This window comes from Electrophorus electricus, chromosome 17 (genome assembly GCF_013358815.1).
Source record: "Electrophorus electricus isolate fEleEle1 chromosome 17, fEleEle1.pri, whole genome shotgun sequence".
Classification (NCBI taxonomy): Eukaryota; Metazoa; Chordata; class Actinopteri; order Gymnotiformes; family Gymnotidae; genus Electrophorus; species Electrophorus electricus.
This window is the reverse complement of record NC_049551.1, coordinates 11,712,627-11,730,509: the sequence shown is the minus strand read 5'-3', so window position 1 is coordinate 11,730,509 and position 17,883 is coordinate 11,712,627. Positions and strand designations below refer to the sequence as shown.

Below are 17,883 nucleotides of genomic sequence, written 5' to 3'. Positions count from 1 at the left end.
CTTTGTTCAATGAATACACTATATATATAGTGTATTTTTACAAAAATTATGGAGAGACAAACCTCAATCAGAGAGGGACCTAAGAGCCACCACTCCTGAAGCTCTTCAATGTTTGTTTAATATGAACTAAATTAAAACCAGGTTTACTGGGTGACAGGCTCTCAGACACAGACTTAAACAGCAACAACAACCTTCAGTCCATGATCCTATACTTAAATGTGTGAATGTACATTTTAAGTACTAATAGAAAACATTCATGCTGGACAGTATATCTTTATGTACTATATTTCTTAGGTTTGTGTGTGTGAGCATATGATGTATAGCAGGAAGCAATCACAGGCCGATGGCATAGCTGCCGGTCCTTTACGGGTCAGTGTGTGTAGTAATGACTCACTCATTGATTCCAGCACCATCATATACAGGAAAGTACTGTCAGTCTGCATCACAAGTCTGGTCTCCTGTCCCGGGTACTGTTTCAAAGGACACACTAAGACACAGCCTTTGACTAACTCTCTCTCTCTCTCTCTCTCTCTCTCTCTCTCTCTCTCTCTCTCTCTCTCTCTCTCTCTCACTCACTCACTCACACACACACACACACAGACATCTAATGGAGAGTTCCTAAGCTGAGTTTGACTGACTTGTATGGACAGTACAGTGTATTCTTATTCCTGAACTGGTATACTGTACATGAATGCCACATTTTATTATATTAATGCATATTTTATTAATGGTTTCCTTTTGCTGTTTTTTAATTAGGAACACAATATGACACAACAGTGAAGGCTGCAAATACAACTGCATAATTGTAAAACTTTTAGAACTGGCCAACTTAAAGCATCAGGAATTTCAGAAATATCACAAATGTTTCATTTTATATTGATAATTGTTCAATCCAAATTTGGATTGTTATTAAATTATTACTGTAGTATGTATTTGGAACAACTTAAAATTATACTCCCTGAAATACAAAACTGCACATACTGCATCATACAGCCGAAATATGGACATATACACACGCACACAAGGGCAATCAAGTAGAGCTGGAATCCACCTTAGTCCAGTCAAAGTTGTTGTTTTTTTAAAGGGGGAAAACATCAATGAATACCGAGCTTTATCTTAATAGCTCGTTTTATTACCATAACATTTCGGAAAATAATTTACTACCTTTGTGTAATGAAACGTTTAATAAAAGTTAGTCGAATTACATCAACATTAGCTCTTTGTATTAAGATCACTATTCGTCCGGTGTACCGTTCCCGGGAGAGTGGCCCACGAACTCATCCCAGCTCTTCCGACATGTCCGAACTATGCATTCGTGTTCTTGGTCATCTGTAAAGGCAAATTAATATAATTTCTCGGTCGATTTTAGTGATTACACGTTACAATAACTCACTTTAAAATGCAAAATAGTCCAGTATTGTAAGCAATTTACAGCAGGGTAACATGTTCGTGAAAAAATAAAATAAACCTACGTGTGATAAAGAATAGTGAAAAAAAAAACAACTTTTATCATTTTTTCTTTTGTAAACATTAGATTCAGCAAATTAGGATAACATAATAATGAATTCTGCATTGCATTTCTGAAACTACTTGAGTTTCAATGCAAGCAGTTTTTTAAAGTTAAAACAACAAACCATTTCCCTAGAAAGCATAAACAAGTATCTTACAGACAACGTACAACCTACAGATTTAGGATATAGTCAGGATTTAGTTTCCCTATCTACTCGGAAATTACATTCCAAAAAGCAAGTGTCAATCTCATTATTCATATGCAGCTCAGGCAATTTACATTTTTACGTGAAAGATTAAGACAATAATTATGAAAATACGTTCTCAACGACCTACTTGAAGCAACAATCAATAGTTCCTTTTCTCAAATAGATGATTCTGCAACCAAAAACAGTAGATAATACGCTGCTTTTTAAATTGTTAAAACTGAAAAGAGTTGCTAATTACGGAGCAAGAGGTAGCAGTTCTACTGGAGCTGAATCGCAGCGCGCAGCTGCATGCACTTCAGCGCTCACCCCCGTGAACGTGGCGAACTGGGCCCATTGTTGAGACCAGGTCTTAAGCTCTCCTCTGATTGTCGGTAATTGCACGCGATGGCCCTAAACGGCCTCTCCACTCGCCTCCCGCCACTTCTACCTGGCTCCCGCATGTGGCAATTGAGAATTTTCCAGCGCGCGACCGCTCCATTCGGCGACAGCTGCATGCTAACCAAACGTGCATCACACTTATTCTGTCGTTTCCACCTCCCGTTCATAACAAGGAGGTCACGCTCAAAGGGAACATTTCATCACTATTTTAAACCAATTAATACCTCCGAGCGGACTCAGCCAATGGCTGGTGGTCAGGGTTGATCTGCAATTACAGTTTCCGCTAGCGCGTGTGGTAATGGGACCAAATTCACACATTTTCATATTTGTGTTAAATTGCCCTCTTGAGACTGATCGTTTCCAAACCATTTACCGAACCGCTAAATTCATAGGCTAATATAATTCTGTTTTCGAGTACAGGTGTCTCCGTGGGTCACACGCAATCATAAGTAGCTTACATTTTTTAAATAGATTTTTTTTATTTGCTGCATTTAAGGCGTGCTGAAATGGCCCTAAAAATAGTCAATTTCTGACATACAATTTCAATATCAATATTGTTTACTGAATGTGTTAAAGTGATGTGCATGTAATATCCATTACAGTAGGTGAAAACGTGCGCTCAGTAAATGCGGAAACTTATTTCTGTGGACAGAACAGGAGAATGTTTCCAGTTGCAACAATACATCGTAGCAGAAAAAAGGATGCTTATTAGAAAAACGCCAAATATCGCTTAGTGTTTAAATGAAGAATGTAATGTAATTTATGTCTTAGTAAATGCTTCAGAATATAATTTCATGATGAAGCTACCAAAATATCTCTATCCTCAAGCTTGTTAATACGTCCATATGGCAACATGTTACAGGCTTTCTGAAGTACATTAGTACTTTATGGTTCACAAGGCCTTAGAAAAGAGAAATGCCATCAAGGTTTGTTGCAGTGTGTGGAACATAGAACTACACCTATGTAAAATATCAATCACATCTCAAGGTTTCTGTAATTATGTATGAAATATTATTTTGAAAAGGTTCAACAGCTGGAGACAGAAAAATGAAAAGAAGATAAAAAAAAACCCAAGATGATTCTGAGCAATTGTTTTCTTTTATGGAATGTGGATTGCAGGGCATAACAAAGTCTATGGTCAATTTATAGTGTTCTCTACCACTTTCCACATGTCTAATAAATTATTACTCAGTCTCCACACCAAAGTCCACCAGAGGAACCACTAATGGCACCTTGTTAAACGGTGTTTATCTTAATCCCTAAAATACATTTGAAATGTTTCCTTGCAAACAGCAGTGCACTTGTGTTAATGGTTTTGAGATCACTGTGGTCATTGGTGAAGTTTTGTTCCTCTGTAGCACAAGTAGGCTGATACGACTGTGCGGACAGCCCTGTGACATCTTCACATGGGGCTTTTTACCAGGAAGCCCTTCTGTAGACTGGTGGTTGAGACATCAGTGATATCTCTGTTTGACTGATCTGCTTTGAGAGACTGAACATAGTACGGTCTGGTCCTGTTTTCAACAGCAATGTGGTGTTTTGATCAAGAATACATTTCAACGGAACAATTACTGCAGACGTAGGAAAACTGGACAAACAGCGCAGCAACATAACAACTGGCCAAAACCAGAACTGCCAAGAAGAGAGTAGAAAATACAAATACTACAAATAGTACAATGAAAATAATGAAATGTGATACTACTATACTAACAATAACTTCACACCAGTGCATGGTTGAATCTTCTAATGCTATTTTCTGCCAGTTTTGATTAAGTTAACAATACATTTTTATTCTGTAGAGCATACAATAATATTTTCAAACGTCTCAGAATATGAGCAATAATTTCTGAAAAGATTTTGCTCTTTTACATCTTAATGAATACAGTAATTTGGCCAGGTAAGGTAAGTGATCAGAATTCAGAACTCCCTGATGCTTTATGAATGGGGACCAGTGTGTTACAATGAACCTGAGTCTGGCTGTGGACTGCCAGTCTGGTTATGGTTTTAACAGGAAGGCATATCGATGATGGACAGCTCTGCATGATTTGCTGTCATGCGTGGAGGTTGGTGAAGTTCCAAAACCCTCAGATCTGCGTACTCAACTGGACTCATCATGCCCACTCGGTGTAGTGCCACGATCTTGGCCACAGACCTTCTTACATTACAAAGCCTCTCTGCTTAGGGTGGAACCAGAGCAATTATTTTGCCTTCCTCTAGCAGCCACCTCTGGCATGCAGGAAAACACCTCTACTTCAGAGGAATATTCAAAAATCTAGGGAGAGGAGAGTCAGTAGCAGGGTGTGTTTCAACCAAATGTTATCTGTTGATATGCATTAAAAGCTTCACAAACATGAAAATGTTTTATTCATTGGTATTTGATTTGTTAAATTGCTGTTTACTCACTCTGAGATAGATGATATGAAACTAAAGTCATTGGTGTTGAATTAATAAAAGTAGTTAAAAATATCTAGGTAGCTAATACTACCTTATGCACAGCTGGTAATAACATGAATGGTTTTGCCATGCAAGGAAAGATATTTGGCAGAATAGCAGAATAAGGTATGCCACAGGGTGAACAGACTCTGGGCCTTACATGCAATTAAGTGTTTTGGCACAGGGGAGTGACCCCCAAATAACCAACCCCCTATATGCTTCTCTTCCCTGGACAGCTCAGAGACATCTGACCCTGCTGGCATGGTCCACTCTGCACGGTGACTCCTCAGGGCTTCCTCTGTCATGCTCCAGTGTCTGGCCCAGAGCCGGGGCATTTCCTCTGGCCTTCCTGCCCAGCCCATGCTGTTGTCCCTTGGCCGGCTACCTCTTGTCATCCCTGCTTCCCCCCTTCCCACTGGATTCCCCCCTGCTCCCATCTCACAGCTGTAACTGAGTTTATCCCTCTTTCTTCTCCCCTTACCCAAAGGTTCCCACATTGTGGGTCAGGTTGTATTTCAGCAGTGGGTCATAGTCTCTGCCTCCACTCTAGTCTCCTTCATCCTGGAGGGAAGCCACGGGTAATAAATTCTATCTACACACCCATTTCGACAAATAGCCCTTCACCTCTGAATGATAAAAATAACAGATTGTTTGCTGCACTGTGCTTTATGATGTGAGGGCCTAGAACCACTGGTGAGCCAAACACAAAATATCTGTACTCCATTCATGCCTCTATACAGATGAAAGAGGGAGGGCATTTACCTAAATTATCACCTAAATCTTAAGCTGTTTGTTATTATCACTTTCTTTGATTTGAGGTTTCTGGTCTTTATGGATATATATATCTGTGTGACTTTGTTACTGTGTACGACTAACTGAATGGTAAGTGGAAAGCGTTTTTTGGATATAGTGGACTTAATGTTTATTTTTTTGGTCTTCTGATCATACTTCTCATCCAAACATAACCATGACTTTGATTGCAGTTGCTTTAGGCTGATGGAAGTGACTAGCTAGCACTACAGACAACATGCACTGCGTAATCAGAGAAGTGAAAGGATATTTCCAAACCTACATAAAGAATGACAGCACCACACACAAAAATCAGGTTTGTATGTAGATTTAAATTTAAAGATAAATGCACACCAATCCTCTACTATACATATCATACACTTCCTGAATCAGAACAGCTCAGAAACACAGGATCAGTGCATTGCAAGCACTCTGTTAACATGGTTCCCCATGTGCCTCTCTGCTGAATTATCAACAACAGAACTGCAATGTCTAGTGAAGACAAAATTCAATGCAGAGGATAGTTCCTAGTTCCACATTTGTGTTTATCAGACATCTGCTTGGAACACGAGTGTCTCTCTGTGTTATGGTAACTGTGCAGATGTGAATGAGATCTAAATGCTGTGAGTCAGCCTGTGATGATGGGAGGTTGGTAATTTGTCTCACATTGCATGTAGAAATTCTGGACTGGGTCTTACCAAACTACATGTCTCACATCACTGGAAAACACGGCCAGCCGCCAAGTAGTGACAAATGGAAAGAGAGACCCATCAAAACACACATACACACACACGCACATGTATGCACTGACACACACACACACACACACACACAGGGCACATGAGTGGATTAAAAGGATTGAGGATTTTCTTTTATTGAGGTAGTCTATATAAAGCAGAGAAGACTAATGCATTCTGTCAATGTAATTCTAACTTACTTACTATGCAATTTCCTAAAAGATATGAGTTTATTAAGAGCATATGTTGCTTGAATATACATCCACTCTTTATACATACACATAAGTATAGACACACATATATACACATGCTCATACACACACATACACACATTAATTGCAGGCAGCAGTGGTGTATCATATTTAGTCCACAAACCTCTCTAATCCATGACATTGTCTGGTGGTGTGTCGATCCAAAACCCTGGCACAAGAAGCAGAATTCCTATCTACAAGGCTGACATACCAAATTCACTTCAAATCAAAGATCCTGCATTGGGCATTGTATAGGAGCAAAATGTGTTTCACATTTTCCTTTTGGAGACTCAAATGGCTGCGGTTGAGAAGCATTTCTGACTGAGAGAAAGGACCTACCAATGAGCTATCGCACAATCAAAAGGCCTTCCAGCCTAATGTCTCATTCTACATGCATTTAAGCTAATCCTTTTATGCCACTTTAAAACTTTCTGTTGTCATGTTTTCCAGGTGGTCAGAACAGAAATGAAATGTTTTAGCAATGCTGAGCAGAACATATTCCAACATGTGACCAACAAGAATGCATTATGAAGGAACGAATTATAAAATGTGTTACAACAGATGTGGATATCAGGAAAAATGACATGATATGACAGAAATAAATTCAGCTGAAATTTAGATAGAGATATTTGGTATTGTATGCATTACATGTGCAGGACCATGCAGGCGTACAATGTTTCATATACATAATTTGTAACATTAATTATCTTACCAGCATTTCGAAGAAAACTGCCCTCATAGTCAATAATAACTCTGGTGGTAGGATCGTAGAATCCGTCGCCACAGCCATAGCAACCATCAGGAATGACCCGAGGGGGGTCTTCATCAGTTAGCTGGGACTCTCCTATTAAATATGCGGGTAATCAGCAAGATTAAACATTAAACATTTTTTATTTTTAGGAACTAGAATTTAATAAAGAATAAATGTTGAAAATTGCATTTTTGATGCAGCATGGCCAGTAAGAAAAAGAAAGATCAAAAGTGATGACAGGTTACACATCTCTGTCTCTCTGTTTTTCTCTCTACATGAATTGTGCCCAGGTCAGTTCTTTGATACCTACTACCCCTTGCTAGGATAAGCCATGATCCTACTGCTATAGAGATTAGTTACAAATATGTGTTTAAAGAGCTACTACTCTACAAAGATTATTACCACCTCAGGATCTATTACCTCATTCTAACACAATATGAAGAGGCTTTAATAGCTAGATGTTCCTAACAGTCATGATTAACTGAGCCAGGTGTATTATACAGGGCTGGAGCTATGGCTGCAAACAATGCGTGGTTGGTTATCACATATTATCACAATATTAGCCAATAATATCACAGTATTACATTGCAGAAGGCTGCAATATGCAAACGAGGCCTCTGACAAATCACAAATCATCCTGACATGTGCCAGAAGCATCCTGTATGATCCAGGTGAGTTATATGGGTGTTTTGATCAATTATAGTATTTACGTCATTCATCAAACATAAACTGCCATTGGTCAAATGGTTTACGAGTAGGTTTTTAATATACAGGAATATATAATCAAATATAGTATATCATGCAGTGTAGGAGGAGGGTAGATTGGTCTCTCTTCTCAGATGATATGTTTAGGAATGTGGGCAGCATACCTGCAGGTTTCAGACCATGGCATCTCTCCGTGTAAAAGCGCCTATCATAGCCATCACAGTAATCCCAGTCTGTTTCCTGGTACTCCTGCCCATCAGAAAAGGTATAGCAGCCCTGCAATTGATGAACAGCATTTATATCACACAGTGACATTTTCCCTCAAATATGAATAAATATTATACAGTTATTACACTCCAAGTGGAATGATATATAAACGGCAGTGTAATATTGTAATTAAGTCCGATGACCATGTAAAACATGTTTATGAGTTATCTGAAAATGTTGTTACACTATTACACGTTACACTATTTTCTAAGAAGGTCACATAACTACCTGTTTGGATATTCCTTTTTCCCACCTTCCCTCAAATTTGCTTCCATTGGGAAAGTATAGTACTCCTTTTCCATGAAACATTCCATCCTTCATTTCCCCTTCATATCTTGTCAAGGTGGGGAAATTGTACTCTCCTCTGCCTTCCATCCTAAGAAGAACAAAATAACTCTGGAGAGGCAATTTTTACTTTCATTATATAAAGACTAGATAGCTCAACAGTTTGAACTAAAGAAACTGCAATGACCTGCGTCTCTTGAAGAAGCCCAAAGATTTTTGCACAATAAACAATGGATACAATCTACTGCTTAGGCCTGCAACTAGGCATTAGGACTTCTTTTAACTAATAACACTGGAACAGGTTTAAGTCTATAGCGTACACACATTTTGGCAAATGGCGTATAACTAAATTAGTGATATGAAAATTACTTTTTTGCATTACCTCCAATTTTTGTAAGTGCCACTATAACGGCTACCCGTAAACTCCATTGTAACTCGTGAAACTGCCACTGGCAAGAGCTTGGTAACGTTTCCATGGTAACGTGTGAGCGACGTCAACGCTATAATTTAAATTAGTTAAGCACATATTGATACATCAACTTGCTATCCACAATCCCTATTTTATCTGCTAGTTACGTGGAAAATATCAGCACTGAATAAGTACCAAGAAAATTGAAATAATGTTCCTAGCGCCTAAAGGCGTCAGAGGTTGACAACGGCATATATAACGTCATATACACGCGCCTGAAAATCGCTGCGCAGGCGCAGTTTACTGACCTTCTTTTAGCGGCCTCGTCCTCCTGCTGTCGGGGACACGGAATCGTTTTGTAGAGGGGGGCTGCCAGAATATTTTTTTCCATATTTCTGTGTTACTAGTCATACCATGCCCGGCGTCGTTAATATTCCGACATTAGCAGAGTTGAATGTCGAGGAGGTATGTCTCTAATAGCTGAAACAATCACACAACTAACTTCTAACGTAGCATTAATAGTTAGGCTGGCTAGCGTTACTTGTCCTGGCTATTACAAATTGCTGCTAAATATTACTTATATGCTTGCAACTCATGTTATCTTATATCTTGCGGATTATCTAGCGTTATGTACGTGAATACAATTTATTTAACCAGTGGTCCATCTATGCGTTGAATGGGTAAATGTGTTCTCCTCGTCCCTTTTGTTGTTAGCATATAATCTATGCTAGCTAACTAGCTAGCCAAGAAAGCCACCGAAACATGTTCTGTAGTCCTTGTTCTTTAACTTATCTGTGTGTTATTGCAAACATTCAGTGCAACAGCTGAATTTCTTTAAATGTCATTTAACTCTAATATTGATTAACTTAGGGTTCGTGAATTTTTTGTGTGTATTTTCACAAAGAGCTACATTTAAAGCTTTTCGTAGACTCCAATTCATTTGTTGTCACTGTATAGAGTCAAAATTTGGGCCGGCCGTTCCTGTTAAGATGCACCTGTCGCGGTGTCCTCTTGAACAGGTACGTGTGTCGTCGGCCGTACTCAAGGCAGCGGCGCATCATTATGGCTCACAGTGTGACAAGGTCAACAAGGAGTTCATGCTGTGCAGATGGGAAGAGAAGGACCCTAGGAACTGTCTGAACGAGGGGAAAAAAGTCAACGAGTGTGCACTTAACTTCTTCAGGTACTGAGTCCTCTTTGGTGGGACACTTAAGCATACAGGCTGTTTGTCTCTGATTAAGTGCTTTTCCTATGCGCAGCCTTATGAGCATGAGCTATTTCCATTAAGTGAATCACTAGGAATATTTAAACTTTAAGGTAAAGATGAGGGATTATTTACTGTGTACATACATTAGACTGCTGTATAGCCAATAGAGTGATCTTGTGTATGGTGTCCTGTGCATTTATGCAGAACTGATAATAGATTGTATTAAAGGTGACAGGATAAGCCCAACTTACAAGGTGGAGTAAATGGAAAACATTTAATTCAGTAATTATTAATTATTTGTTTTTTTATATATACAATTTATAAGAATTATATAATAGGAAAATTGTCATATATATTCCTGTCTTAGGATCATTTGTACTTATATACAGTTACAGAGTGTAATTGATTGGTTGCCATGGTCGGTTTATTAGCTAACCTCCACCTTGTTCACCATCCAAAAATATCCATTCAGTAGTCCAGCATACAGAAACAAACCATTGATATAGAGCTGACAAAAACTGTGCAAGACAGAAGACCTCTACCTGTACCCCTGCCTGGATATTCTTGTTTGGTGAACCACTCTCAGCACAGTAGTAACACAGGCATGTGTAAAACACACTCATACCAGTACATCTACTGACACTACAAGTACTATGGTACTGTTGTTGCAATCTCATTAGTGGGTTGAGAGTGGTCTCCCATCCAATGGGAATCAAGTCAGACATGGTCAGTCCTGGGGTCTGAGACTTACCAGTGGTAAAAGGGATCTAAATTTTCTGAAAAGTTGAGCATGTGGCAACAGTGACTTGAATCCTGTGATTATACACAGGTATATAATAAACTTATTTCAGTAGGTTTTAAATAAAGCAAAGAGTGAGTGTGTGCACATGCACAGCTCCAGGACTGATGAATACAGAATGCACTCATGTCAAAAACAAGGAGCCAGGAATACAGGTTCCTTATCTTTTGACATTTGATTTTGTGTGCGCGTGCGTGCGTGCGTGCATGCATGCATGCGAGTGTGCGTGTGTGCACCGATCAGCCACAACATTAAAACCACTTACTTTGAAGTGAATAACATTGATTATCTCATTATGGAACTTGTTACAGGCTGGGATATATTAGGCAGCATCAGTTCTTGAAGTGTTGGAAGCAGGAAAATGGACAAGTGTAAGGAACCGAGTGACTTTGCCAAGAGCCAAATTGTTATGGCTTGACAGTTGGGTCAGAGCGTCTCCAAAATGGCAGGCCTTGTGGGGTGTTCTCAGTATACAGTGACCAGTACTTACCTAAAGTGGTCCATGGAAGGACTGGCGAACTGACAACAGGTTCATCCAGGTGTCCAAGGCTCACTGATGCACATGAGGAGCAAAGGCTAGCTGGTCTGGTTTGATCCCAGAGAAGAGTTACTGTAGCACAAAGTTCATGCTGGCTGTGATAGAACGATGTGAGAACACACAGCATCACAGCTTGCTGTGTATGGCTCTGCATAGCCGTAGACCGGCCATGCTGACACCTGTCCACTGAAAGAGTCTACAATGGGAGTGTGAGCAGCAGAACTGGACCATGATACAGTGGAAGAAGGTAGTCTGGTCTGATGAAGCCCCCTTTTTTAACATTATGTGGATGGCTGTGTACATGTTAGTGACTTACCTAGGGGAGTGATGGGACCAGGATGCACCATGATGGGTGTTTTGCTGGCTTGACGGGGATGTACATAATATTAAGCAGGTGTTTTTATGTTATAGCTGATCAATGTATATATGAATTACAGGTCAAGCAGTCTGCTATAATAAATGAAATAACTTACATTCCCTTTCCTAGTAAATGATTAAGTTTATTGCTGGAGATAAAGAAGAAAAAGTGCCTGTACAGCCCACAGTTGCCGATGTGACATTATCATGATGCATGGCTAAATCCCGTAATTATGTGTTGACCCTTCAGTGTCTGGTTGCTCTGCTTACATCCTGAGTTGACCACAGAGATCTGCTCCCTGGCTGATTCCGTGTAGGAAGTGGTCTGGTTCATTTCAGTCTGGGTAATGACAGGTGCTTGGCTCTAATAACATGGTGACGCCTCTGCGCTATGACTGGTGTCTGTCATTAAAACAGAAAACAGCTTTTACTGGATGTCCACAAATCTCTTACCCGCTTGCCTAGGAGGGTGGAATAAACCTTTTTGTCTGCGGCGTAAACATGGCAGGAGCAATGAGCTGGAATGCAGGCGCATAGTGCAAAGTGGCCTCAGAGACACTGAAGAATAAGTTATGAAGCTAAGTTGTCAAAAAAAAAAAAAAAAAGCCAAATATCACAATAGCTTGACCAGAAATGATAATGAAATGGCTAATGACTGCCCACTTCCATAAGTAATATCTGCAGGTTATAACTCTTATGATTTCTTGGTTTTTGAAGCAGGTTTAACAACATAACAAAAAACAAACCTACTTTGCCAGCACTTTCATAGGAATTAACTATGAATTTTGTCCTTCATGTCTAAGATGGGTGTTTGTGGTCCTCAGTAGCCAAAGGTGTTAATGATAAATAAAACAGTTGGGAATAATTTACCATTTAGTTAGAATGATCTCATTATTAGCATTTATTTAACATTTGCTCGCACATCCATACGTTACCAGCAGACAGTGTTTTTAAAGCAGTGTATTATTATGCAGGCAGATTAAGGGGAACTGTGCTGAGTCATTCACCGAATACTGGACATGCCTGGACTATTCCAACTTGGCTGAACTTCGTCGCTGCCGTAAGCAGCAGAAGGCGTTTGATAACTGCGTGCTGGAGAAGCTGGGCTGGGAGAGGCCTGAACTGGGGGACCTGTCCAAGGTGAAATGCACTCATATGTTTTCACTGCACCCTCTGCTCATGCTCACAGGATGGTTTGTGTGTGTGTAGTTTGTTCATGTCTTTTTGTTGAACAGTATGCCTGTGTGTAATTTAATCAGTCTTCTTCGGACCTTTGATGTCTTTTTTTTTTTTTCCTCTCTCTCTCTTAGGTGACCAAGGTAGCTACCTCTCGGCCCTTGCCCGAGAACCCCTACCACTCGAGACCCAGGCCAGAGCCCAACCCCATCATTGAGGGCCCACTGGAGCCTGCCAAACATGGCAGCCGCATGTTTTTCTGGAGCTGGTGAAGAGGGACTTTCAACTTCCCCCTTGAAGCCCTCCATGATAGCCACTTCCTCCCCCTCAGACATTTCCGGATCTCATTGGACAGTTGGATACATAGTGTATCAGCCACAATGTTGAAATCTTAGAAGTCAACAAAGCTTATTGATGTGTTAATTAAATGGATTTAATTTAAACTGTGCCTTGGGTTTTGTGTTATGCCTTTTGTCCTATCGATATTTTCAGCATCTGATCTTTTTAGCATCTACTATTACCAGTGGTGTAAGGATTCTCTAAATTTCTATGAAACCTAAAAAAATTCAAAGGATTTATAAAAATACTTACTATAGACTTGTTGGGGTATACTTATTTATTTTTTGCTCACAATAGGTTGTTAAATAATTTGGACCTTATATAAAGCAGAAGATATGGGATACTAATCCAGTCTTGAACCATAACTTTACCCCAAACACACTTTGTATTTCTTTCCTTTATTGGCTGTGTAGTGCATAATCTTTAGGTATGAACAGTATGCCACATTCAGATGTGTTAAGATGTAAACTGCTTACCTTTTAAAAGGTTTTTCTGTATGTTTTTAACCATGGCTTACTGGACAGCTCATTATATGCCTGATGGTTTGTTAGTGCCGCATAGAAACAACAGTTAAAATAACGAATCACACCGAAACATGAAGCAATCTATCAAATAAAAGCAAGAAACAGAGAACATAGCTAGAATGCTCCTTGGGGTATCTTGGAAATGATTGGTGCTCTTTAATTGTGATAAATTTCTTACGGAAATAAGGGCAATGGGTTGACACCCAGAACTTCGTTTGTGGGTAGAAACAAGATGAGGGCAACCCACAGACTCCTTTGCTCTCATGGCCCTTTTGTAAATGGCTTCATTCACATGCTTTGGAATTGCCCCCTTCTCTAACCTCTAAGTTCATTGTTAAGGTTGCATTTTTAATAGAGGCCTGCTCTGCTGGCCAGTCCTCACCTTCTGACTAAACACAGTAGACACATGGTGTGGGTGGGTGTGTGTGTTAAAACCAGACTGAGGCTGTGTAGTGTCAGGGACCTCAGGGTTGAGGGTTCAGTCCCTTTGGGCTGAGACCAATTTCCTTCAGTGCTCCCCTTTCACTTCCTGTTTCGAGGTCTGTAGCAGGAGGGTCTGTGCAACACAACTCCAGTTCAAAGAGCCAGTGCAGCATAACAGCCCTCCTGCCCTTCTGCTGCAGACCACCTCGGGTCAACTGGCCCCAAAGGCAACAGAGAGCACTGCACAGTATAAATAAAACTAATGGGCCAAGCTCAAAGCTCTGTTTTTCAGCATCTTTGATTAATTCATAGAATATGTGTGAGCACTTTTTGGGCTGCATTGTAAACATAGATTTGGATTTAATTTCACTGTTAATAAGGAATCTTTTTTATGCTTAATGAGGTAATCTGAGCTCCAAAATAGTAACATGCAAGCCTGTGTGTTCTACTTAAATATAATTTGAAAGTGGTTATTTTTTTATTCTGGCATGTGTGGGCAAAGGTATCCCATGACTTGCTATTCAAAATAGAGTTTTGTCTGAGAAGCATTACTCTTTTAATGAGCTAGATGGAAGGCTACATCAGACTGCAGGTTTAAAAGTCACTGGTATCAAGGTGTGAGAGGTGCACGAAGGTCAGATTTGTGCCAGCAACATCGGAGTTATGAGACTGGAGTGGAGTCTGCATGAGCTGTCAGATGAAGGAAAACTAGGTTAGATCTTACAGTAGAAATATCTAAACTAACCTGACTACCAAGAACACAGGGAAATGCTTCATTGTTTCACTGACTAATGAATACCCATTGAGCAACTTTAGTGTACCTTACACAATTAACATACCATTCTGAGTCCATTCTGTTATTACTTTATTTTTATAGGCCATATTATGTCACATATATTGTGGCTCATGTTTGTAATGTGAACTCTTTCCAGAGATGTCTATTTGCTCTGATCTGCTCTCTTGTTCATACATGAAGCTTCCTGGAAAAAAAAGATTTTTTTTTTGACCCTGACACGTCTGTCTTAAAAATCCCCCTGGAATCTCCAAGGTATGGTCCAGTCTAGCGACTCATGCAGGAAGCTGCTGACAGTGCTGGCTGTGACCTCATCCACACCACCACAGTGTATGTGGTCTGGAGGCTCTAGGCAGGGCTGGGGGCTCGTGGCAGTCCAGGTTCAGACCCCAACACCGGAAAGTGGGGTCAACGTCGGTCGGCGTGGCCCTGCCGGAGGAAGCTCACTCTGGCAAAGAAATACAATACATGAGTTTCATAAAGCAACAGCCCACCTGGGAGTTCACTGTGCTAAAACATTCAAACAAACCAGCTCATTTATGACACTACACTGTCAATATTCCCATTGTCCGGCTCCTACTTTGACAGGTTAAAAATAAACATTTAGAGGGCGATAGGTGCAGAGAAACTCTCTTGTGGTCACAAGGGTCAAGAGCGCCGCTCTATCTTCTATCTTCTATCGCTCTATCTTCCTAGCGGCCCTCTAAACCCACTCCATGCTGTGCATCGAGTGGAACCTTTCTTACAAATGACATTAAACTGTAAATGGGTAAGTCCTATGTGGTTTGGTTTCTGAAGGTTAAGGTTAGCTAGCTACCAGTTGTACCAGCTGTTCTGGTTGTTAATGCAGAAAGCAAGGCATAGTCTGTAAGTGTTTACTTTAGCTCCCCCCCCCACCCCACGATCCATGGCGTTGAGTGCTGCTTTCATGTTTCCTTTTAAAACGTGCACTCAGAGCAGCTTTGAACTCGCATGCAGGTCGAGCTCACATACACAGCCTGCCGCAGCCTGTAGACGTGACTCTCCAGATGGCTCTTCTCAGAACAATGCATGCATATATTGGGATAATGCAAAGTTTGATCCATACCATATGTATAATAAAGCTTGCATTTTTAATGAGATTAGTGTCAGGCATTTGACAGGAGAAAAGGACTTAGTTCACTGACACACACATGCTCACATTCACACACACAAAATGACTAAACCACAGATGTACAGGCTATCGGAAGAATCTGAGCAAACCTCGAAAGGAGTATGAATTTCTTGATCATTCAGCACAAACAGGAGCATGTGCCTTCCTAGAAGATGCTCCTAATATATACAGAACCCTCAATGTATCTTTGTCTAATTTTCTCATGCAACAGTTGAAGTGTTTAAGCTTTAGACCATGTGATTACCCAGTGGAACCTTGCTTTTTGCTGGACAGAAACCACAGGTGGATGGTTTAGATTCTTGCTGCTCGATGAGGTGGATATTCTGAAGTGCTCAGCACTGCCCCTATTCACCCATATGTGACACATTGACTTGTATTTTTCATGATTTTGAGAGTAAGTGTGCTAATCCTGGACCAGATGTTTTGCCACTTGTGAATCAGCCACTTGACCAGATGGAGAGGTAGAGTCTAGATCTTTGGAAGGCAAAGATAAATATGGGCCAGTGAGCCATGAATGTGTCATGAGTGCCTCAATATGCACCTCAGACCTCCTGCTGAGCTATTCTTTGAGAATACCTATATTCTACTGTATGGTGCAGTTCTACGTCTGAGACTGCCCATATTACTATGTTACGCTGCGCTGCACCTCACTGAAGAGGGAATTCAGGGTGTCTGGCAGCTGATAGCCACTACGCCTCTGGCTGTTTGCATTCCATGCCGTATGCTACATTTAAAGCTCTTCTGTGCTTGAAAAGGTTTGTGAAAGGTTTTCTGTGCAGCATTTGTGTTATAGTGAGCAGAGTCAGGCTGAGTCAAGACAGTACAGGTGATTGTTCGCTCTGAAACACCCAAATGACTCTATGTTGTGTCATCTTAGCGCAACCCAAGGAAATACTTTAACATATGTATTTTTTTATCTTTTAATGTATTAGAGCTTTCCAAGTCTTGTTATATTGTTTTGCCACAGATCTGGAAAAAAAACTTTTAAAATGTATGCAAATATGAAAGGGAATATTACACTGTCATATGGTAGGGGGAAGCTCAATCTGTAATTCTTGTTTTCATGAAGCCAGAAATGTTTGTTCTTTTGAAAAGTACCAACACAGTCATAGCTCTGTCCAAACCAGCATGGGGCAGTGTGTTTTGACGAGCCATCTAAACAATGCATGCATGCCTGCAGCTGCTGTCACTCCACTGCACATGCGCTAACTTATGCCAGTCCCTCAGCTGTGAGCTCTGAGATTATTGATGACATTTCAGACTGTAAAAAAACCCGTCAGCATGCAGCATGTACGGATGTACCCGCCTTGATAAACTTATCAGTATACCCATCTGTTACAGCATTTGTTCAGAATTGCTTCTTGCTTATATTTTATGTACTGTTTATCTTTTTAGACCTGAAAACATTTGGCACCATGTTATATTATCTCGCAATCTTTCACAGGAGGCTCATGAGTACACATGAGGAAAACACAAGAGCCCAGGGCGGAAGTGACTTCATGCTGTACTGTAGAGAGATACGTAAACACACAGGAGAGGTGATTGATCACTGGTTGGAGGAGGTTCCAGTGAGTGACAGGCCCAGCTGCTGACAGCTGAAAGGGGTGGGGGGTGGTGGTGGTGGTGTGGTTTTGAAAATGAGGAATCTTCCCAGGCCGCTCGCTTGGTTTGTGTTGGCTCATGCCCAGGCCTTCATTATTCCTTCTGAGATACTGGCCGCAGTACTGTTTACAACCCCAGCCCATGCTGGTCATGCAAGCTGTGAATCCATTTCTCTCTATCTGTCTCACTCTTGTCTCACTTTCTTGCGCTCTCTCCTTCTCGTCTCACTTATTGTCTGAGAGGCACTGT

The 17,883-nt window shown here is 40.6% G+C and overlaps 2 protein-coding genes across 3 annotated transcripts; one reads left to right on the top strand and one right to left on the bottom strand.

Annotated features, from left to right (window-relative positions):
* Positions 1-6: 6 nt before the first annotated feature.
* Positions 7-8,930, bottom strand: morn5 (MORN repeat containing 5). 2 transcript variants are annotated; one of them, XM_027006981.2, is made up of 6 exons: positions 8,697-8,930; positions 8,258-8,405; positions 7,927-8,038; positions 7,019-7,150; positions 6,431-6,475; positions 6,022-6,037 (listed from the first exon to the last, which is right to left on the bottom strand). In XM_027006981.2, exons 1-5 carry the CDS (start codon positions 8,741-8,743, stop codon positions 6,435-6,437), a joined length of 480 nt encoding a protein of 159 aa, XP_026862782.2. In that variant the 5' UTR covers positions 8,744-8,930; the 3' UTR covers positions 6,022-6,037; positions 6,431-6,434. The 2 variants fall into 2 exon arrangements, with proteins under 2 accessions (XP_026862773.2, XP_026862782.2); XM_027006972.2 differs by lacking the exons at positions 6,022-6,037; positions 6,431-6,475 and adding an exon at positions 7-1,329.
* Positions 8,931-9,019: 89 nt separating this feature from the next.
* Positions 9,020-13,248, top strand: ndufa8 (NADH:ubiquinone oxidoreductase subunit A8). Its single transcript, XM_027008462.2, has 4 exons — positions 9,020-9,188; positions 9,743-9,906; positions 12,599-12,764; positions 12,935-13,248. Exons 1-4 carry the CDS (start codon positions 9,138-9,140, stop codon positions 13,070-13,072), a joined length of 519 nt encoding a protein of 172 aa, XP_026864263.2. The 5' UTR covers positions 9,020-9,137; the 3' UTR covers positions 13,073-13,248.
* The last annotated feature ends 4,635 nt before the right edge of the window (positions 13,249-17,883 follow it).

What these genes read in the sequence shown, in the direction of transcription:
- morn5 (XM_027006972.2), bottom strand. Translation starts at nt 8,743, where the DNA reads ATGGAGTTTACGGGTAGCCGTTATAGTGGCACTTACAAAAATTGGAG. An exon ending in GGCACTTACAAAAATTGGAG is followed by an intron (nt 8,406 to 8,696) that starts GTAATGCAAAAA and finishes TGTTCTTCTTAG; the next exon opens with GATGGAAGGCAGAGGAGAGT. An exon ending in CAGTTTTCTTCGAAATGCTG is followed by an intron (nt 1,330 to 7,018) that starts GTAAGATAATTA and finishes TTGCCTTTACAG; the next exon opens with ATGACCAAGAACACGAATGC.
- ndufa8 (XM_027008462.2), top strand. Translation starts at nt 9,138, where the DNA reads ATGCCCGGCGTCGTTAATATTCCGACATTAGCAGAGTTGAATGTCGAG. An exon ending in CAGAGTTGAATGTCGAGGAG is followed by an intron (nt 9,189 to 9,742) that starts GTATGTCTCTAA and finishes CCTCTTGAACAG; the next exon opens with GTACGTGTGTCGTCGGCCGT. An exon ending in AACTGGGGGACCTGTCCAAG is followed by an intron (nt 12,765 to 12,934) that starts GTGAAATGCACT and finishes TCTCTCTCTTAG; the next exon opens with GTGACCAAGGTAGCTACCTC.